A 24014-nucleotide genomic window follows, 5' to 3' on the forward strand; every position below is an offset into this window, starting at 1 on the left:
CATAGTGGTGTTAAATTTAGAGTTAAGTTTGGAGGTAAGTCTGGTGAATTTACCATTACTGTTTCTTTGTCAGTATAAATTAAATTTGTTGGTTCGTAACTGAGAAAGACTGAGAAACATGCTGGAGTATGACACAGCCTTGTTTAACACCCAGTCTGTACTGATATAGAGTCTGTGATGGGCTTATTAATTAAAGTCACAGCTTGCTTAACATCGTCCACCGAACATATTACCCACTTAAACAGAAAGCAGAAAGTCATGAAGCATTTTGTTTGTGTACAAAAATAAGTTGTGGTACAGGAAAGTTTTGCCCTGATCCTTTGCCACATCAACATAATCCTTGGGGATCACCATGACTTCTATCTAACTGTTGATCTACAGGTATATTTGCCATTAAGGAGTTTATATACTCATCATTTCCCACTGAAACTGTGCTCCTATTGAAATATTACAGATGTACATGTGAGACCACATTTTAAATATGCGCATCATTATTACCTTTTGTGCTCAGCTATTGTGTTCACTCATTCTGAACTCCAGAAAGTGAATGAGGTATGGTGGTAGGAGTGATAGATGCCACTGAATCCAAGAAGGTATCCACTGTCAACGAGCATGTCAGAAAAAAATTTTCTGGGCTCCATACTTGAAGTTTAATGAAAAAAAAAATTAAAAATCTGTAAGTGTTTCAGAGCTTACGATTTGAGAGATTGATGTGCCATAAATCTTCGTCCGCGAAGCCAAGCCAAAGAAAGAACTCTCATGTACTTTCTGAAATAGCACCAGTAGGTGGCAGAAGAGTAAACAAGAGCTGTTAACTAGTCAGGAATGAACAGCTCCATATCCACCATAAACTGAACTCCTTCAGTATCATATTACAAGACATAGGAGCAGAAATAGACTGTTCGGCCCATCGCATCTTTCCCACCATTTAATCATGAGCTGATCCATTGTCTGACTCTATCCCACTACCTGGCCTCCACCCTATAACTTCTGATGCCCTGGCTGATCAAGAACCTATCAAATGATCAGGCCTCCACAACTGCCTGTAGCAACAAATTCCACAAATTTACCACCCTCTGACTAAAGAAATTCCTCCACACCTCTGTTTGAAGCAGATGCCTTTCAATCCTGAAGTTGTGCCCTCTTGTCCTAGATCTCTCACGATGGGAAACAAGCTTTCTGCATCTACTCTCTCCACACCATTCAACATTTGAAGTGTTTCGTTGAGATTTCCCCCCACCTCATTTTCCTAAATTCCAATCAGTACAGTCCAAGAGCTGTGAAACACTCCTCATATAACCCTTTAATTCACAGAATCATCCTTGTGAACCTCCTCTGTACCCACTCCAACTTCACCACAACCTTTCTTAAACTGCTCACAAAAGTCCAAGTGAGGAGTATGTATCAGAGAAGCAGATGACAACAAATTAAAATAAATAAAAACCAGGAGACATCCATATTTGAGATTCCTGCATGAATACAGAGGAGGTCTTGAACTTACTGACCAGTCTTCACCAACAATTGCTGGACTGAGCTCTGATATGGAGTGTTGACTTGTACCATTTCCCATCTCTTAAACTGGGAAATCTACCTCCTGCATCTGCCAGGTTTAAACCAGGAACACTTACTCCATCCATCTGAATATTAGGGACCAAGAAAATTTGGAAGTTAATGTGGGAAAGTGTTATCTAACAGAGGAAGAACCTGGAGAGAGCCTAGAGATGATATGGTAGAGGACAGAGAAGTGGAGAGATGGGTAGAGGGAGAGACCACTTGAAAGGAGAGGGGCGTGGAGAAATAAAAATTAAAGAGAGAACAAAAAGTCAAAAAAAGGTACCTCATTCCTTCTGGACAACCTTAAACCTAACGGTATGAACTTCGATTTTTCCAACTTTAAATGAACCCAATTGTTTCCATCTCATCTTAATGTATTTCTGCACTTTATCTTGCTTTTTATTCCTCCTAACTTTTCTCATCCACCACCCCAACCCCCTCCACCCCATTCTTAGCAGCCTTTCCCTTAACCTACTTCTCCAATTCTCACACCTTCTGCCCTATACTCTATCACTTCCTGGCTCCTCCCACAGTTTCTTACCCCCTCCAAATACACTTTGTAGTATCAACCCCCTTATCTCTTTAGTCTCAATTATCAGTCCCGATGTGAAACACTGACTGCTGACTGACTATTTCTATCCATGGCTGCTGTCTAACTTGCTGAGTTCCTCCAACAACTCTTTATTTGCTAAAGATTCCAGCATCTGCAGTCTTTTGTATTTTTCTGTGGTCTCCTTCATCTCACTCTATAACCCATGGAACGAGAAGCAGCCCTAGGTCTGCTTATGACTCTATGACTATCTCTACCAATTCCACTTTCCAGCACTTGACCAATGCCTTGACAATTCAAGTGCTCTCCCAGATACTTCTTACACTACATCTACTTCTGCCAGCTTCTCAGGCAGTGTCTTCCAGATTTCAACACCCTCTAGAACGAAAATAGTCTTCCTCAGATCCCCTCTAAACCTCTTATTCCTCATTGTGGCTTCTATTATTAAATCCCTCTGCCAAGAGGAACTTCTACTAGCCTCTCGATACCTCACATATTCTGGTGTCCCTCTGTCAAGTCACCAAGGAAACTAAACTCGGTCTATTTCAGCCTCTCCTCATTACAGAAGCTCTGTTTATTTAGAGACACGTAGTCTGAGATAAAAAGGAAATCAATGGACTTAAGGGTAAGTGCAGGAAAGTGACATTGAGGTGGAAGTTTGGCCTTGATCTTATCAGAGTTTACTCCGGCTTTTATGTTCCAATTCTCATGCTTATCAGGAATTAGCTGTTAGAGGAAGTTATTGAAGCAATTATGACGTTCAATAGACAATTGGACAATATGGATTGGAAGGTTCTAGAAGGATATGGACCAAATGTAGATAAATGGAACTGACCCAGAATGCCAACTTGGTTGGCATGGAGGAGTTAGGCTGCTGGATGACTCTACGTCCCATTCTCAAGCCATGTTAATCGTCAGTGCTTGTGCTGATTATCACATGATCTGTTGTAATCTGACCCTATTTTGGCCTTTGTCTTCCCCTTCCCCACTATCTCTGCCTTTAACATTAACCCCACCCCCCCCCCCAACTATTCCCCTACGCCTGAGGAAGGGGTACTGTGTGCAGTTTTGGGCCCCAAATCTTAGAAAAGATATAGCAAGGTTGGAGAGGGTACAGACGAGTTTTACCAGAATGATTCCAGGAATGAGAAGGATAACATATGAGGAACGTTTGGCAGCTCTTGGATTCTATTCATTAGAATTTAGAAGAATGAGAGGGGATCTCACAGAAACATTTCAAATAATGAATGGATTGGACAGAGTGGATATAAATAAGATGTTTCCCCTGTTGGGTAATTCCAGGACAAGAGGGCACAGACTTAGAATTAAAAAGTACCAATTTACAACAGAGATGAGGAGAAATTTATTTAGCCAGAGGATAGTGGATTTGTGGAATTTGTTGCCACATGCAGCTGTGGAGGCAGGATCTTTGGGGGAATTTAAAGAGGAAATAGATAGGTATCTAATTAGTCAGGGTATCAAGGGATTATAGGTACAAGGCTGGAACTTGGAACTTCATGCGAGAACAGTTTAGCGCAGAGAGGTTTTACGGACCAGGCCCAATGGGCCAAATGGCCTGCTTCTGTTCCTTTTTCTTGTGATTGGTATCTCTTTCTACAGCTGCTACTTGTCTGGATGAGTTCTTCCAGAAGTTCTTTTTTTTTTTGCATTAGGATGCAATGGTTTCATTTTACTTCTTGGAGATGACTTTATGACGAAAAGGTCAAGAATTTTTTTTTAAATTAAGAAAAAGGTGTCATTATGTGATTTGTAAGGTAAAACATCATGAGATGGGAATGTGTAGGGAGTTACCCTGTACAGGGCAGTAACAAGAAGGGGAGGTGTCCTTGTACTCCTGTTAGGTAAAACATCATGAGATGGGACCGGAGAAGGAGTCACCCAGTACTAAGGAGTAACAGAATGCATCCTTGTACTTACAAGATAAGAGAGACATTGATGGATTGAGAGGCAGGAAGCTAGCAGGGAAAGGATAGCAACAGTTTAAGAGAGACATTGATGGATTGAGAGGCAGGAAGCTAGCAGGGAAAGGATAGCAACAGTTTTAGTCATTGGACAAGTAATGATATGATGATGTTCTAAGCATGTATCCAAGGGTATAAAAAATCACCATTTTGCTGATAACGGCAGAATGCATTCTCCGACTAACCTGGTTGGTCGCAAGTGTTACAATCCGGTAATAAAGAACAAAGAACCCTGATTTCGACTCAGCCTGGTGTTTGTCTCACTCATTCATGAACAAAGCAGACCTAACAATTTGGTGACCCCGACGTGATGGGTGAGTGAACACTGGACGACGGTTTCTGTTTTTTCTGACAATCATCTCAGCCGGCTGATAAAAAGGTCCAGAGAAGCCTGTTTTAACAAAATTCTCTTTTTTTTTTTTAAATCTTTATGATTGTCAGTAAGAACTGGAGATCGGACAAATTAGACGACCACAATTGAAGGTCGCATGCCAGGATTGTAACACGTAAGTGATTACAGACAAGATAAAAGTCCTTAAGGTGTTTGAATGACATTTATTAAGTGCTTCGCAAGAAACTACTAGAGTTTAAAAGTCTTTATTGTGTCGTTGCAAAGTCCAATAGAGTGAGAAGGTGGTCTATAAACAATTGAGGACCTGAGTTTTCTGCCCTAAACTGGTTATTAAGAGGAGAAATCTCCCACGTGAAGGTTGGGCTTTGAAAGAAAACAAAGGTTCAGGCTTATTGGCCTCAATTGTATCTGAGAGACTGACTTATAAATGTCCGGTAGGTATGATAATGTCTGTACACTTGAGAAGTTAAGAATTTATTTCCCCAATTCGCCGTGGTGGAATACCACAGCAGACACTAGAGACCTTGAGACAACAAAAAAAGTACTCAGGGACGCCTGCCTGGTGAACAAGAACGACGACAGAAGGCTGCGACAGCTGTGTCCGGATCAGGTAGGAGATATTAATGAAAAAGTTGACAAACTCCTAAGAGACACCCGGTTTATTCGAAATACTTTTGATAAGTTAAATGAGGGTATTCCCAACATCACCAAGGAGATAAAGTTACGTAAATTCATAGATTGGTACAGGGAAACAGGACAAAAGTATAGCCCAAATATTTGGTTTTCTAGTTGTAATTTAACTTTCAGACCCCTTTGGGAAAACAGAGAGTGGAAAACGAGCAATCAGAGTATACAGGACAGTCTGAAGTCAATTGGAGGACAAGACTTCGAGACTGTTCTTTTAAAAGATATTAGTCATCCAGCTTGCAAGGGGACATTTTTAAAAGCAATTTTCGTTGACATAGATCCCCTAAACAGACAAAAACCTAAATTAAAACAGGCATTAGAAAGCGGTCCCGCAGCTATGGCTGTACAGTTGCCTGCTAAGACTTTTGACCAAGTTATTAAGGAAATTAATCAGGAATTAGAGGAGCGAAATACCAGTAATGCGGCATTGGAAAAACAAAAAATGCTCCGAAAATGTGTAGACCGCTGGAGGAAGAGGGGTTGGTTACCCGGGGGCACTGAGATGTTCCTGACAGGTGAGGAAAAAAATTTTAAAACGTAGAGGCTTAGATAAGCTGGAAGAAACAAAACACAGAAGGGAAAGGAAAAGTGCCTGTTTCCAGTTTCCAGCCACGAAGTGTCCGGGTTTGCTCTCTCCCTCCCTCCTTTCACCCTCCCCCCTCTCTCTCTTCTCCCCCCCCTCCTCTCTCACCCACTCCCCCTCCCAATCCCAATCTGTGGCGGTGCTGCCCTGAAATCCCCAGGTTGGGCAGGGCAGAGAAATACAATTTGGTTTTAATTTTGTGCCCACAATTCCAGCTCCGCATCAAATGGGATCCTGTTTTATCCTCTCTCCCTCCCTTTTTCCCGCACCCCCACCATTGCGGGATCAGGGCAGACATTGTGGGCTGACGTGTAGCTCACTCGAGGTGAGATGGGAAGGAAGGAGTGATAGTTCCCAGTGGTGGGAGACCCAATCTGATCCAGACCAGTGATCACAGGATGAGAACCTTTTAAAACCTTTGAAACGAAAGTGTTAATCTGAAGACTTTTCTCCCAGTGGGGCCAGTGCAAGGCATTTTCTCTCTCTATCTCTTGTGCTCTGTGTATCTGCCTCTCTATCTCTTTCTCTCGCTATGCTCTCTCTCTCTCTCTCTCTCTCTCTCTCTCTGACACCCCAGATGGGATCCTGGAGTCACGTCCCTTATATCCAGATATTGAGACACTGGGGTGTGACAAGAACCTCGGGAATAGGGACACATCAGACGAGGTACAGGCCCCTTTAATAAAAATAGAAGGGGGAGTAATAGATGTAGAGACCCCTCTGGAGTCTAAGAAAATAGAAAAGGAGTTAGAGATACAGAAATGGAACATGAAAAAGGTTCAGGATAACATTAAAAACTTAAACAGAGATATTAATGTGCTGGGGCAGATCAGTGAGGATCAAAAAGAATTAATGGTAGGTGTATTGAAGGAAGTGGAAAAGATAACTACAACACTGTCAGGAGAAATTAAAGCTGAAGGAATGGTAATAGGAGTAAAGGACGAAAAGTGTAGTACAGATGAGGAAACGAGATACGATCCACCATGGGAGGAAAGTAAAAGGAAAAGACTCGGGAGGGAGAAAAATAGACATGCCTACCTGGACATAGTTAGAACAAAAGAGAAAGATGTGAAACAACTAAACTATGGCCGAAAAGATTATCTTAGAGATGAACGTGACCAATATACCTTTGACCCTGAGACATTGGAAGCTGATAGGGACAGTGACAGTGACGAAGAAGAGTCAGAACAAGGTGGGATAAATAAATGCATGCCAAGAGTAAAGAAGGAGCAGAAATCCCCAAAATTGAGATATCAATGCCCATTACTGATCACGGGACGGGGAACTCAAAAATATGTACCCTGGTCATGAATGGACTTAGAGAGTTTAATGAAAAAACTACCTCCGTTGAGTAATGGGGCTAGTCCATGGATTTCTTGTTTTGAGCGAGAAACCTGCCAAGAACAATTAGCACTCGCAGATGTCAGAACTATCATGATAAAATTAAAGGCAGAAGGGGCCCTGAAGCAAATAGAGAGAATTGTAAGAAGCAGTAAATTGGGGGATGAAATAGAATTTAACCCACTTCGGAATAAATTTTGGGAAGCACTTAGAGAAACATTTCCTACACCCTATAGTTTGGATGCCTTGGTAACCCTTCAACTAAAGGAAGGAGAGACTGCACACGAGTATTTCACTCGAGCATGGGACTTATGGGAAACAGGGACTGGAGAAAGACCCGACCACAGCCCCTTAGGAAGGGCTCACTTTCGTAATGGGATAATAAACGGACTACCTGCTACGGTTCAAGCAAAATTAAGGGACATTGTGGGATTAGAGACAATGTCAGAGGATTTGTGGAAAAGACACCTGACACATGCAATCAAACGACATCGTCAATCAGAGCATGCTAAGTCAGAAAGTGCGTCCCAGAAGGAGGTGGACAAAACAACCGATAAATTGGTGAGAGCCATAGAACATATAGGGGTTAAATTAGCGGCCCAACAGATAGTCCCACAGGTCATGGGGCCAGTGATAAATCCGGGACCCCAAGTAAGAAATGGTTGGGAAAGACAGCTAGGTACAATGTATAGAGGGGAACATGCAGTATGCTGGTACTGCCAAAATCCTGGACACTACCAGCGGAACTGTCCGGAGGCTGGGAGAGCAAGGGGAAAAAGATTACCCTCTATTAGAGGCTATCGGGGAAGAGGAGGAAACTTAAGAGGACAAGCAAGGGGTAGGGGTGGACATATTGATGGGCCCCAGAGAATCGGGGGGTGGCAGAGTGATCAACAAGTCCAGGCACCTCAGTGTAATGACTATATTGAGGAAGGTGCTGAATTTGATTATTGAAGGTGCCCTGGAGAATCAAAAATCACGCCTCCCTGGGAGCCACCAAAAATTTGGGGGACGGTAAATGGAGAAAAAATTGAATTTATGGTTGACACAGGGGCAGCAGTTACGACAGTGATTAAAAAACCCCCAGGGAGCACATTTTCGGGCAAAACATTATCTACAATAGGATTCTCCGGAATAAGGGAAACACAGCCCTATACAGATAACATCGACATGACATTTGGACGACAAAGGGTTAAAACGCCTGTCCTGGTTGTGCCAAGTTGCCCCATTAATTTATTAGCAAGGGACATTCTTACCAAACTAGGAATAACCATACAATGTTCTGAGAAGGGCCTTCGGTTAACATACCCAGGGGATACAATAAGAAGGGGAGGACAGTTTATAGTAATGACCCCATCTAACGCTTCAGAAGTATTTTCTGGAGTCGGCTACTGTATGATGAACCAGGCCCAGGGCTGATTAAACAGTTTTTTGAGTGGAGGGCCAGTATTCCACGGTATGGGGATTACCATTATCCACTAGATCCTATGCATGTTACATTAAACTACACCATCCACCCGGACCAGGAATATGAGGAGAGGTGGGACTCTCTAAAAGAAGGGAAGACAGAAACGATACATTGTCCATTTATCTTTGTAGGTAAGGAGGGAATAGCTGCTATGGTTGTCATGACAGAAGAACAAATGGAGTGGTTCTGCTTAGGAGTAGAAAGTGTGCCTCATGTGACCTTGGGTATTGACAAAGATCATCACGCTCGACAGCTGGGTCCGATGGTAAAGGAAGCGATAGGGTGTGAATACAGGCAGACAGAAATCCCGGGATATTCCACCTCGGAGGGAGGAAAATTTGTCAGACTGAATATTGAAGCATGGGACCAGGTAGTGAATGAGAAAGTAGAAAGAGACCGAGCCATAGAAGGAGAAAATATTGATCACAGAGACTCAGACAAATATCTTTCTAATCTGAGTCCACATATATGGACAACGGGGCCCTATGATGTGGGAGTAATAAAAGGAGAGGTATTTCTAGAATTGGCCAACCCCGGGCAGAAACCAATATGGAGAAAACAATACCGCTTGTCGCCCAGTCAGGAGGAGGGTATTAAAGGAACGATAGAAGGGTTAATGGAGTCAGGGGTTTTAAGGGCGGCACCTGACAGTATGTGGTACACGCCCATCATGCCTGTTCCCAAACCGGGTAGAAAAGACTGGAGGATGGTACACGACCTCCGGGAGATTAACTTGGCTACCAAGACCATCGGGAGACCAGTCCCAGACCCATATGTAGCACTTAGGGCTCTGAGTCCGGAGCACGAATACTATACTGTCATTGATCTGGCAAACGCATTCTTCTGCTTGAATTTAGCTGAGGAATGGCAAGACTGGTTAACTTTCACTTACCAAGCACATCGGTACACATACACTAGATTACCTCAGGGTTATAAGGACAGTCCAGGACTGTTCAATCAGGCCCTTAGCGAAATCCTAATGAAATTAAAGCTCCCGGAAGATGTTACACTGATTCAGTATGTAGACGACCTACTATTAGCAGGGAAAACGCCACATGGGTGCCTGACAGGGCAGCCAAACAGGTTACTGGTTATCATGAACATATACAGGGGATGATTTTGAGGTCCCATAACAAAAAAAATGAATCTGAAACTAAGGAGACTTGTAGCAGATTGAATGACTACACAGATGAGTTTTGTGGAGGAAGAGTGCTGTACAACTGGCTCCCCGCTAACTGGGATGGTCAGTGTGCTCTAGTAACCCTTAATGCGCCAGTGCTGATTGTCAAAATGCAGGAGGGAGACGAGGATTCCCTAGAATTGCGCCACACAGAGAGTTGGCTGTGGAGAAAAAGGAGGAGTGTTGGACTCTTGGGGCCGGGAGGAAGGAACCCTGATGGGGTATGGATTGATGCCATTGGCCAAGCCCGGAATATTCCGGACGAATTTAAATTAGCCGATGAGATTGCAGCTGGGTTTGAAAGCTTTCCTGTTTTTAGTGCAATATTTCCCATCACTGTAAATAAGAATGTTAATAGGATCAACCTTATTCACTATAATGTCCAGCGCCTTGCAAATTTGACCAGGGACGTTGTTGAGGCAATACATCAACAACTGTCAGAAACTTCCCTTATGACACTTCAGAATAGGATAGCGATTGATATGGTCCTGGCAGAGAAAGGTGGAGTGTGTGCTATGTTTGGAGATCTATGCTGCACTTCTATCTCTAATAACACAGGGCCAGATGGATCACTCACTAAGGGGTTAACGAAACTTAGGGCATTGGCGAAAGAATTAAAAGCCCAGTCTGGAGTCTCCAATCCTGTTTTATCCTGGTTACAGGGAGTGTTTGGGAGATGGAGCACATTGTTAGGACAACTTTTGCTGGGTTTGTTCATTTCTGTATCAATTTTTATCACTTGTGGCTGTTGTTGTATTCCATGCATTCGAACGCTGGTCACGAGGACCATAGAGACAGCCCTTGCTGACCGTGATGAACTGCCTCCGAAATATCAAGCTGTGCAGGCTGTGGAGCAAGACTATCTCACATTACAGGAGACGGAGAAAGTTGCTGAGATCGATCTGGAGTCTGAAGGGGAATGTGATGGGAAGGAGGGATTGTGAATTAGATTGTTACACATATAATTTTAACCTTGCTTGTAACCCAAATATTATAACATTGATTGTAACACAAACATTATTAATCAGATTGTAGAACAAGTATTATGAATTAGATTGTAGACCATATGTTAACTTGGGAATTTACTAATGTACGGGGGGTTAGCTAGTTTTTTGCTTGGGGGCAAATGGGATGAAACTTGTAAACGGGCAATGGGATCGGGGTGACGGATGGGGGGTGTACGCAAAGGAGGGTTGGGGGAGCCCTCGCCCACCAGCCGAACTACCCTGTGAACAGAACCCGTATAGAGCTTGGCAATAATAGGCGAAATAATGTAACGCGGTGGTAGCATAGTCAGGGCGAGATTGTCCTCTAAAGAGGACAAAGGAGGGATTGTAAGGTAAAACATCATGAGATGGGAATGTGTAGGGAGTTACCCTGTACAGGGCAGTAACAAGAAGGGGAGGTGTCCTTGTACTCCTGTTTGGTAAAACATCATGAGATGGGACCGGAGAAGGAGTCACCCAGTACTAAGGAGTAACAGAATGCATCCTTGTACTTACAAGATAAGAGAGACATTGATGGATTGAGAGGCAGGAAGCTAGCAGGGAAAGGATAGCAACAGTTTAAGAGAGACATTGATGGATTGAGAGGCAGGAAGCTAGCAGGGAAAGGATAGCAACAGTTTTAGTCATTGGACAAGTAATGATATGATGATGTTCTAAGCATGTATCCAAGGGTATAAAAAATCACCATTTTGCTGATAACGGCAGAATGCATTCTCCGACTAACCTGGTTGGTCGCAAGTGTTACAATCCGGTAATAAAGAACAAAGAACCCTGATTTCGACTCAGCCTGGTGTTTGTCTCACTCATTCATGAACAAAGCAGACCTAACAGATTACATAATAAAATTAAATCTCCACCTATGCAAAACGTCAATTTTATGAATTCTGCTGCTAACCTTCACTCTACTGTTAAATTTACTTGGATTATGTCTCCCGTTGCTAGATTTTTCAGTCTTCCTTATCAAAGACAAGCTCTTGGGAATCACTATCTCGGAGGATCTTTCCTGAATCCCTCACAATAGATGAGAAATCTAAAATCTGAAGCTGTCTACTGGCATTTACTCCAAACCCCTAACTTCCACAGTTACCGCAACTACATCTCTTCCCAGCTAGTCTCCTGAAAGGATGCCAAATCTATCTCCTAGTTTCTCTGCCTACATCACATCTGCCCTCAAGACGTGACCTTCCCTTCCACTGTGATCAATGGAGCCATCTTCTTTCCACCTTCAAATAGAAAAGGGTTAGGGTTCCCTGTGTCCTCACCTTTCACCCCATAACCTCTGCACTTAGCAGATCATTGTCTATCACTTCAGATTTAGATTTATTGTCAGTGTTCATACATGACATTACATACAACCCTGAGATACTTTTTCCTATGGGCGAGGAAGAATTACCACTTATTGGTAGTGAAATTTTAAAAAACCTGTACTCAACATACACCTGTAAACAAATAAAGAAATGCAAACAAACACTGCAATACAGAGAGAAGAAAAATCAAGAAAATGCAAAAGACTGCTTCAATGAATCCATGATTAAGTTTGTTGTTGAGGTGGACGAGTAGCAACTGATCCTGAACCTGGTAGTGCAAGTCTTGTGGCACCTATTCCTCTTTCCTGATGTTAGCAGTGAGAACAGAGTTTGTGCTGAGTGATGTGGATCATTGGTGATTGCTGCTGCTCTCTGATGGCTGCGTTCCTTGTAGATGTTCTCGATGATGGAGAGGGTTTTGCCTTTGATGTCTTGGGCTGTGTCCACCACCTTTTGCAGGGCTTTACACTCAGGGTGTATTGGTGTCCCCATACCAGACCATGATGCTTCTGGTCAGCACACTTTCCACCACACATCTGTAAAAATTTGCCAGGGTTTCCGATGTCACACCAAACCTTCGCAAACTTCTGAGGAAGTAGATGAGCTGATGTGCTTTCTTCATGGTGCCATTTCAGCCAGCTGCAATTAGCCCCCTCCTCCAGCCACATTTATCCCTCCCCACCCCTTTCTGCTTTCCACAGGGAACAATCCCTCTGTGACTCCCTTTTCACTCACCGATCGCCATCTACCTCTCCATAACCCCTGATACTTTCCCCTGCAACAGAAAGAGGCGTAGCATTTGGCCTTGCATCTCCTCACTCTCCACCATCCAGGGGCCTAAACAGCCCTCCCACATGAGACAAAGATTTACCTGCACCTCTTCCAACCTTGACTACTGCATTCAGTGCTCCTCATGTGGCCTCCTCTACACCAGTGAGATCAGACATAGAATTGGAGAATGTCTCACAGAGTATCTGCCCTCTGTGCACAATTGCCAACCTGAGCTCTTGGTTGCATGCCATTTAAACTCCTTTTCCTATTCTCACACCAGCCTGTCCATCCTTGGCCTTCTCCACTGCCAGAGTGAGGCTTCTCAAAAACCAGAGGAACAACATCTCATATTTCGCCCAGGCAGTCTACAGCCCAATGGAACAAACATTCAATTTCCCAATTTCCAGTAAAGAGTCCCTTCCGAGCTACTTCTGTTCTTCTCTCTTCACCCTTCCCCTGCCTACTTTTGTCCCCTTCCCCACCCATCCATTCTTAACCTCCTCCCTGTCTGGTTCCATTCTCTTCCCCCTTCTTTTCCCCCGGATTCTTCCCCCTCCCCATAGGTCCATCTGGTCCCATCTGTCCCTCCCCGACAGCTCTCTCCCAGCAGTCTCATTATACCACAGACATCACCTCATCAGATCCCAGCACCAGCAGGCCTTTGCCTCCATTTACCATCCAGTAAGAACCTTCCACCTGACCCCTTTTGTTTTCCTCCCATGCCATTTCTCATTTTATCTGGCACCTGCCAATCAATTGCCTCTATCATCCTACACCTATCCCTGGTTCAGAAATCCCTCATTGTCTAGCCCCTCCCACCTTGTCAACATCACACTGGCTATCTCACCTCCGCACTCAGTCTCGACGAAGGGCTCCAACCCAAAGCACTGATCATTGTTTTTGTCCCACTGATGCTGCCACAGATTATTTGTTGTTCAACCTTCTGTACATGACTTCCATTCCTCTCGTTGCTATAAATAATACCAGCCCTCACATGCATCGCATGCCATTCAGGTTACTGCATTATTCCTCGCTCTGCTTCTCCGTTGATCTAAATTAAATCAAATACTGCTTTGCTGAAATGAACAGACTCTGAATTTTTGGTCCAAATTAAAGAGCAAAAATCCATATTCTGACACCTTGTGCATTTTTGTACTTTGCACACAATTAGCTAAGGTATTCTGCTTTATAGATGGGAAAATGATATTGATAAAGCTACTTTTTGATTTGCTCAGGCTAATCATGAAGGCTGTGCTCAGTGAGACAAAAGGAAACATCTCAAGCGCTGGAAACAGTGCAGAGAAGTTGACAGGTCTCACTTCATGTGCTAATTTTAAGAGGAAAGGTTGTAAAAAAAAGCTTCAATAGATGCTAAGACAGACATTTCCTGAAATTGGGTGATCACATTAGAAACATAATTAAACCGTTCAAGTTTATGGAGTACACAAGTACAACCCGATGAAACTGTCCTCCAGTCCTCAATGCAAGACACACAGACACACAACCAGACCCAACATACAGACAAACAATACATATGCAGGACAAATATTTATATAAAATGGTTAGTGGGAGCAAATTCCTTTGGTTGTTTATTCTCATAGCCTGGGGAAGAAGCCGTTTCTCAGCTTGGTGGTGTTGACTGTGATACTCCTGTATCCTGTTCACTGTGATGGAACAATCTGATCATTGAAATGCCCTGAATTCTATAGTCAGTTGTGAAGCAAAATGATCACCAGTGATCCCAAAGTGTTTATCTTTATTTTACGCTGCCAATTGGAATCAATTTTGACTTTCACGAATAGAAACGTCATCAAGATAGTTCAGCGCCCAATCAAATTGATGAATTCGCATAAACAGGAAGCAAAATGCACATTTTAGCTAATATTTTCAAGGTTTTACAGAATGCAATGTGAATATCAGAAGATACACAGGTAATGGTGGAAGTTAAAAAACCAGCTGCAAGTCACATTTATCCCTCGCCACCCCTTTCCACTTTCCGCAGGCATCACTCCCTCCGTGACTCCCCTTTCCACTCATCCTTCCCCACCCACCTCTGGTACGTTCCCCTGCAACTGTAGGAGGTGTATGTTGAGTCATTCAATGGATAGTCAAATGCTGGTACCAGAGGACAGAATACTGTTGAACACTAAGGTCTGGATGGAAACCCACCCTGTGCCCAAAAAAATGATGGTTGAAGAATACACCAACTCCTCAATTTATGAACTTTGAAGACGCCATAAAACCATTGACTCTTTGGGATACACGTCTGATTTATGAAGCCATTTTTCATTCACTCTATGCCCAATGAGAATGTAGTATAATTTTAACTGAGCCCACTGAACCAAAATACTAAGCCTGTTCAATTTACAAAATTTTGTTCAATTATTCCATTTTTTTTCTTTTGTGGCCCTTTCATGACAATTGTATACGCATGTTCACAAGGTGTTCTAAACAGTAAGGCATCTCCACTCTTTACCTGGATTTCACCTCTTCAAATTGGTGAAGAAGGTTTTGTAGCTCCCTCTGTTTCACCTCATTTTCTTTTGCTTCGAGCTGTTGCTTTTGTATGGCACGACATCTCTTTGTCTCATTATCCTTGATAAACTTATCAAACTTCAGGACTCTTTCCCTATTCTATGGACAAAACGAAAAGAGCAGAAATTTATTCAGATTATTCGCTTTGGTTGAACAATAAAAGTGCCTGAAGAAAGTTAAATGAAGCTACAGCCATTTGCACCTTGACACCAGTATCATAAAACATGCATTCAGACAATTAAAGCTTCATCATTCTAAAGGTTATAATGATCTAATTTCAAACTTCTTGGTTGAAGAAGTTTCAGAACACAATAGACAGGTTTGAGGTTTAGTAAATGAGTGAAAATAACCATTTTTAGATTGTTCCTACCACCAGCTCCTTTCTTTCAAATTCTGCCCTCTGCTGGGTAATGGCTTCCATGCGCTGGAGGAACTCTTCCCTTTTAACTGCAAGTTCAGCATCGACTTGGTCGACTTCCACTTCTTTCTTCAGTACTAAAGTGCTCTGATGCGTTTTATGGTCATTTGTGAGGATCTCTGCAATGGGCTGAAACAGTTACAGCACTGATCAGTGAGGGTCCTGCCACAAGGATGGGAATGTAAGCTGTTGTCCTCAACAAACCTGGGACAAATGACCAAGGGAAAATTGTCCATCCTATCCACCTGTGTTGGAATCAGTCCCCTCAAATTATGGGACTCATGCTGACTCTCTACACCAAGAAATTAATATCTCTATTTAAACCATAACACATAGAAGCAGAAGTAGGCTATTCGGCCCATCACATCTGCCCAGCATTTAAGTCATGAGCTGATCCATTTTCCCATTCAGCTCCACTGCTTAGTCTTCTCCCCAGAGGCTTTGATACCCTGGCTAATCAAGAACCTATCCATCTCTGCCTTATAATGTCTGCCAATAACCTGGCCTCCACGATAGCCTGTGGCAACAAATTCCATTGATTTACCATTGTCTGACTGAAGAAATTGCTCCGTACTTCTGTTCTAAGCAGATACTCTTCATTCTTGAAGTTGTTCCCTCTTGTCCTGGATTCTCCCACCATGGGAAACAACCTTTTTATATCCACTATTTCAACATTCAAAATGTTTAAATTCTCCTAAATTCCAACGAGTACAGGCCATGAGCTGTACTCCTCGTATGATACCCCTTTCATTCCAGGAATCATCCTTGTGAACTTCCTCTGAACCCTCCCCAACATCAGCACATCCTTTCTTCAATGAGGACCCCTAAAACTGCTCACTATACTCAAGTGAGGTCTCACCACTGCCTTATAAAGCCTCATCATCACATCCCTGCTCTTATTCTCTGTTCCTCCTGAAAGGAATGCCAGCATTATCTTTGCCTTCTTCGTCACCCTCAACCTGCAAGAGGACTCCCAGGACCCTTTGTATCTGGGTATTTTCATTTTTCTCCCCATTTAAAAATTAGTCCGCTTGTTTATTTTTTTCCACCAAAATGTATGAGCACACAGTTTCTGAGATAGCATTTCATTTTATATAACCATATAACCACATTACAGCACAGAACAGGCCAGTTCGGCCCTACTAGTCCATGCCGTAGCAAATCCCCACCCTCCTAGTCCCACTGACCAGCACCCGGTCCATACCCCTCTAGTCCCCTCCTATCCATGTAACGATCCAGTCTTCCCTTAAGTGTAACCAATGATCCCGCCTCGACCACGTCTGCCGGAAGTTCATTCCACATCCCCACCACCCTCTGCGTAAAGAAATTTCCCCTCATGTTCCCCTTATAATTTTCCCCCTTCAATCTTAGACCATGTCCTCTAGTTTGAATCTCCCCCTTTCTTAATTGAAAAAGCCTATCCACATTTACTCTGTCTGTCCCTTTTAAAATTCCTCTGCCTATTCTCCTAATCTGTACGTTCTTCTGTAGCCTCCCTGCATCGTCAACACTCCATACTCCTCCACCTACCTACCAATGAAAAAGGGTATGATAATATATTAGTTAAAATATTAGATAAGTAAACAAAGGCTTGGAGTATCAATCGAGGATATATTTGTTTTCTCACCATTCAAATTTATTATATTAAATACGCACATTTAATATATATTATTAATAAATTTAGAATGAAAAGCATGTATCAGTCAAAACAGCTCACAAGAACCATGAATAAACTTACCCCGTCTGTGCTTTGTGTAACTCAAGAATCATCAATGTGTTTGACTCTAAACCTTTCTCTGAAATGACCTAACAGGACACTTAGAACTGGGAAGGATTAGGGATAGGTTTAAATGATAGGTTCTGGGAAATAGCAGCTCAGGAGGCATCTGAGTAAAGAGAAGCAGATTTAATGCTTCAGGATGAAGAATCTTCATTGGAATGAATTGTTCACCATTTCTCCACATTTGTTGCTTGCCCTGAATTTTTCCAGCAGATTTGGCTTTTATTTCAATCTTTTGTACAATCCATCCCATGTTAGATCTGCCCTAATTGTCCCCTTTCTCCCCCACTACGTCTAGTTATTCCCAGCTCTTTTAAAGTTCATTCACCTTAATTCTGCTTCTCTCTACAGATGCTGCCTGACCTGCTAAGCATTTCCACTATTTCTGATTTGTAGTTTTGATTTCTAGTTTCCAGAATACTTTGGAATTGTGCTCTAGTGATAATATTTGGAATTAGTGCAAGCATAGCTCTGGAGACTAAATCCATGGTCAGTACTGACTTTGGAAGTCACTATATCAAAGGTAATAACTACCTCCATTCCCCATAACATAATAGAATAAGTCTTACTTCAACTGAATAAACCATACAGAATATTGTAAAAGGATTAAAAAAAACTTACCTCCTTGATTACTGGAATATAATTAACATCTTCATCGTCTTCTCTGAAAGAAAGGAATTAAGTTTAGACATTAAAATCAGATTACAGACATGGAGTCATGGAAACATGGCCCTCGAGCCCAACTTGTTCATGCCGACCAAAGTGCCTTTCTGAACTCGTACCATTTTCTGGCATTCGTCCCATATCCCTCTAATCCTTTCCTGTCCATGTACCTGTCCAAATGTGTTTTGAATGTTGTAATTGTACCAACTTCCATCGTTTCCTCAGGCATCTTGTTTCATATATCTGCTACCAACTGTGTGAAAAATGTAACTCTCCATTTAAATGTTTTACCCTTCTCACCTTAAACCCATGTTCTCTACTTTACCTGAGGTAAAAGCTATGCCAATCCATCTTATCTGCACCCTCATTACTCTACAAACCTCCAATGTCACCCCTTAGTCTCATTCGCTGCAGGAGAAAAAGTCCCAGCCTTTCCCATTGCTCCTTACAACTCAAGTTCTCCAGTCCCAGCAACATTCTTGTGAATTTTTTTAATGCGCCCTCTCCATCATCACATAATGTTTCAGGTTTGGTTTCACTAATATCTTCTACAGTTTCAGCATGAGATATCCCAATTCTCATTCTCAATGCCCCACCTGATGACAGCAAAAACACCATTCATCTCCTTCACCAAATTGTCGATTTGTGTCGTCAGTTTCAGGGAACATACCCCTAGGTCTCACAAAGTGAAGATATTAACTTTCATGTGCATATGATAAACTTCTAGGAGCTGTTTATACATTTCACTGGAGTTTCCTTTCTAGTAGGGTTGGTTTTGAGAATTTATCATCAGGTGGAAAATTCTCATTGTAACTGGATTTCCAGGCCTGTTGAAATGAGTGAAAACAATCTGGTGCAAGACTGGATGCTGGCAATGCAAGGTATCTCAAAATTTCAGTTCAAATGAATCAATTTAAGTGACTTTAACCCACATGCTAGAGGTTTCATTTCAATTTCTACATATGGAGATATCCATTCAGATTTGTACCAGCTTTTGACATATTTATTAGGTTTCAAATTTTGTGAAAACTAGTCCCAGAAGATTCCATTTCAATACATCAACTTAATGGTAAAACTTTTGTTTCTGAATTTGGGGCTGTTGGCCCTCCATTTTTAAAAATAAAAATAAAAAGAGCTCTTAGAAAGATGAAAACGTTCCCTCTTATTGAATTTAACATTATCACAAGCCAGGGTTGGCCTGTTCATCCCCTGCCTGGCTGAGGGCAGACCTGGCCAAGCTCCAGGTCAATGCAGTCATGTGATTGCCACCCTATCTACCGCAATAAACATTAATTCCCTCCGCCAGTAGTTCACTGAGTGATAGAGTGTGCCACGCCAACATAAGTCACTTATACTGGACAAAGGCCACCACTTGCAAGTTCTCCCCAAGTCTAACTCTCCCCTGACTTGAAATATATGACCATTCCTTCACCAGCGTTGGTTCTAACTCTTGGAACTCCTACTCGACGCCACTGAGGGAGAACCAGAAGAGTTGCAGCAGGTATCGAACAAACCAATATTACCGATCCCGCAGCCAGTTAACAGGGAAAGTACTCAGAGGTAACGACAGAAACTTCTCCCAATTGTAGGGCAAGTGTATCGGTTTTCAGAAAAATACAGTTAAGTGTTGGATAATCATGGCACATTATGGAAACAATTCTAGGCAGCCACTTGCAACAGCGGAGTGACTTAGAGAAACACCTAAAGGATATGGGGGTGGGGGGGGGGGGGGGGGGTCCCGGGCCGTTGACTGATCCACGGATGCTGCTGGCCCGCTGGGGTTCCTCCGGCCGCTCGTTATTTGCCTGAGTGTGGTCGTGTCGTCTGATTGACAGGTTATCCAATCCCGTTCTGACCAAGGGCAACTTCCAACAATGCCGTCTACAAGTGAGGCTGCACCAAATCTCGGGCGACCAGGGATGGCAGAAGTAGGGAGGGGGAGGGTTTCATTTACCTTCGGTCCCCCAGTTGAGTGACAAAGATTTTGTTGATGTGAAGCGGCTGGCGACGGACTTCGGCCAGACAGGAGAGAGTATTATTTGCATCGGCGTTCATCCTTCAGATCAGCTTGGAGTCGAACAATCCCCGGGTCAGAGTCAAGGAAAGGTTTCTACGGGGGAGAGGAAATGCTCCTGAGCTATGGTTGTGATTTCCCCACAATTAAAGAAAAATACTTGCAAAGGGTGAACTGGGAGCTTATGCAATCCAGCCCTGACCGCGCATTTTGTTTGGGAAAGTCTTCCTGGAACAGCCCGGAGTTGCAATTGATAGCCGTCCGGGAAATATGGCATCATGTGACAGTGCAAGGCTAAACACTGCACAATCGCCATGGGAACCTCTGAAAGACGAGAGAAGCCGCGCAAGATCCCCCTCCGAGCTCAATCTGCACAATGCAATCGAACAGATACAATCTATCCTCTCCGGATTCTTAGACACTTCCCTACCAACCATACCCCCCCCCCCCCCCAAAAAAAAACTTTTCACTACATCAGCCTGAGGCTGGGATGGCATCCCAGTGACGGGATTACCCCTGATTCGTTATCCTTTCCTCATCCCCTCTGAAGCTGGCATTAAATTGCAATGCCAATTAACTGGCCCTTGAATTCTCAGATTGGCAGAGGATTGGAACGAGGGCAATCAATCCTTGCTCCCACCCAAGACAGTGTTCCCAAACTTCCATCCCTGTAGTCTCCTTCCTAGCTCCCTAAATTCACTCCACAGGACCTCAAACCTTTTTCTATCTCCAACATTTTTGCACGTGGGCACAATAACCTCTGGCGCATCCTCCTCTGCCTTGAGAATGCTGTTCAGGCACATCATTGATTATGGTAACCAGGAAGCAACAAGACCATGCTGGTGTCTCTCTCACTGTAACAAAATCTCTTGTCTGCCCCTCTAACTGTGGAGTCTCTTATCACAACAGCCCAGCCTCACAAACTTGGCCTCACATTTTAAATCATGTTTCATAATGGGTGGTAACTGTAATGATTTTGCCTCAGGAGATATAAATAAGGCAGTTTCATGCACAGCCCTTCTCATCTCTTCTCTCAACATTCAAATCAGAAATGATCCATGAAGATATTCTGTCTCATTTTAATAGCTGTAGGTGGAAATCTTAGTAGTGACACAGAAGTAACAGAATGGTTGCACCTTAAATGAAATTACAAACTTTAGTGCATCACAGAGCCCCAGCCCTTATTCAAAGGTGTTTCTGGAATTCCTAGTTGTGCCTGGAAAGTTGTCAATAACTTTCAAGATTCTGAGACCATGAAGCATGCAGTGTACTCTGCTCTAAGTTTAGAATATTCTTGTGCAGCTTTTCAGCAATCACGTGTTTACTGGTTGAATATAATGTTTACTAGACGAATATAATAACACAGATGAAGAACCATGACACAGCGGCACCAAACTCAGAACAGAATTTCCCTTGCAGCCGCTGCATCCGGGCACGCCTGTCCTGTGAGCCTGCAGCAGGCATGGACAGCCCCCTTCCTAAAACCTCATTCACAAAGACAAGAAACCACAAAATTATGTTAATGTCAACATACAAAAACTTTGAATTTAAAGTTTAATTGTGCATGGTTACTAACCTTATACTTCATTTAGTGGCATAAATATTGCACATTACAGATGTCAATGTGCAGGCATGTTATTAAAGAAATTATATAAGATGCTTCGCAACAATAGAACTGAATTTTTTTTTCTTTGGCTTGGCTTCGCGGACGAAGATTTATGGAGGGGTAATGTCCACGTCAGCTGCAGGCTCGTTTGTGGCTGACAAGTCCGATGCGGGACAGGCAGACACGGTTGCAGCGGTTGCAGGGGAAAATTGGTTGGTTGGGGTTGGGTGTTGGGTTTTTCCTCCTTTGTCTTTTGTCAGTGAGGTGGGCTCTGCGGTCTTCTTCAAAGGAGGTTGCTGCCCGCCGAACTGTGAGGTGCCAAGATGCACGGTTGGAGGCGATATCAGCCCACTGGCGGTGGTCAATATGGCAGGCACCAAGAGATTTCTTTAAGCAGTCCTTGTACCTCTTCTTTGCTGCGCCTCTGTCTCGGTGGACAGTGGAGAGCTCACCATAGAATACGATCTTGGGAAGGCGATGGTCCTCCGTTCTGGAGACGTGACCCACCCAGCGCAGTTGGGTCTTCAGCAGCATGGATTCGATGCTTGCGGACTCTGCCAGCTCGAGTACTTCGATGTTGGGGATGAAGTCATTCCAATGAATGTTGAGGATGGAGCGGAGACAGCGCTGATGGAAGCGTTCTAGGAGCCGTAGGTGATGCCGGTAGAGGACCCATGATTCGGAGCCGAACAGGAGCGTGGGTATGACAACGGCTCTGTACATGCTTTTCTTTGTGTGTTTCTTCAGGTGGTTGTTTTTCCAGACTCTTTTGTGTGGTCTTCCAAAGGCGCTATTTGCCTTGGCGAGTCTGTTGTCTATCTCTTTGTCGATCCTTGCATCAGATGAAATGCTGCAGCCGAGGTAGGTAAACTGTTTGACCTTTTTGAGTTCAGTGTGCCTGATGGAGATGTGGGGTGGCTGGTGGTCATGGTGGGGAGCTGCCTGATGGAGGACCTCAGTTTTCTTCAGGCTGACTTCCAGGCCAAACATTTTGGCAGTTTCCGCAAAACAGGACGTCATGCGCTGGAGAGCTGCCTCTGAATGGGCAACTAAAGCGGCATCATCTGCAAAGAGTAGTTCACGAACAAGTTGCTCTTGTGTCTTGGTGTGAGCTTGCAGGCGCCTCAGATTGAAGAGACTGCCATCCGTGCGGTACCGGATGTAAACACCGTCTTCATTGTTGAGGTCTTTATTGGCTTGTTTCAGCATCATGCTGAAGAAGATAGTAAAGAGGGTTGGTGCGAGGACGCAGCCTTGCTTCATGCCGGAAACACTGGCACCTCCTGGACTACGTTCTGGTGCGAGGAAGAGACAAACGAGATGTGCTCCACACCAGGGTCATGCCCAGCGCGGAATGCCACACTGACCACTGGCTTGTTCGCTGCAAGCTCAACCTTCACTTCAAGCCAAAGTTCAAGAACAGTGGTGCCCCCAGAAAGAGGTTCAATGTTGGAAACTTGCAGTCAGACGTAGTGAGAGGAAACTTCCAAGCAAACCTCCAAGCAAGGCTTGAGGATGCAAACTGCCTCACGGACACGTCTCCTGAAACCCTCTGGGATCAGCTGAAAATGGCCATGCTGCAATCCACTGAAGAGGTACTGGGCTTCTATTCCAGGAAAAACAAGGACTGGTTTGACAAAAACAACCAGGAAATTCAGGAGCTGCTGGAAAAGAAGTGAGCTGCCCACCAGGCTCACCTTGCAAAGCCTTCCTGGCCAGAGAAAAATCGAGCCTTCCGTCTCGCATGCAGCCACCTTCAGCGCAAACTCCAGGAGATCCAAAATGAGTGGTGGACTAGCCTCGCCAAACGAACCCAGTTTAGCGCCAACATTGGCGACTTCAGGGGTTTTTATGAGACGCTAAAGGCAGTGTACGGCCCCTCACCCCAAGTCCAAAGCCCTCTGCGCAGCTCAGATGGCGAAGTCCTCCTCAGCGACAAGATCTCCATCCTCAATCAATGGTCAGAACACTTCCAATCCCTTTTCAGTGCCAACCGCTCAGTCCAAGAATCCGTCCTGCTCGAGCTCCCTCAACCACCCTTGAGGCTAGAGCTGGATGAAGTCCTTACCCGGGAAGAGACATATAAGGCAATTGAACAACTGAAAAGTGGCAAAGCAGCAGGTATGGATGGAATCCCCCCACAGAGGTCTGGAAGGCTGGCGGCAAAAGCTCTGCATACCAAACTGCATGAGTTTTTCATGTTCTGCTGGGACCAA

The 24014-nt window shown here is 43.7% G+C and overlaps 1 protein-coding gene across 4 annotated transcripts in view; it reads right to left on the reverse strand.

The window, feature by feature from the left end:
- ccdc197 (coiled-coil domain containing 197) overlaps positions 1-20444 on the reverse strand; it is a 38083-nt gene extending 17639 nt beyond the window's left edge. For all 4 annotated transcript variants that reach the window (XM_069916193.1, XM_069916192.1, XM_069916191.1 and 1 more), the window contains exons 1-4: positions 20133-20444; positions 18137-18179; positions 15688-15864; positions 15259-15416 (exon numbers count right to left, since the gene is read on the reverse strand). In XM_069916193.1, the coding sequence (XP_069772294.1) occupies positions 15259-15416; positions 15688-15864; positions 18137-18179; positions 20133-20233 (479 nt within the window). In that variant the 5' untranslated portion in view covers positions 20234-20444. The remainder of the gene's footprint in view (positions 1-15258; positions 15417-15687; positions 15865-18136; positions 18180-20132) is intronic.
- Between the last annotated feature and the right edge of the window lie 3570 nt (positions 20445-24014).

Source organism: Narcine bancroftii, chromosome 2 (assembly GCF_036971445.1).
Source record: "Narcine bancroftii isolate sNarBan1 chromosome 2, sNarBan1.hap1, whole genome shotgun sequence".
NCBI lineage: Eukaryota > Metazoa > Chordata > Chondrichthyes > Torpediniformes > Narcinidae > Narcine > Narcine bancroftii.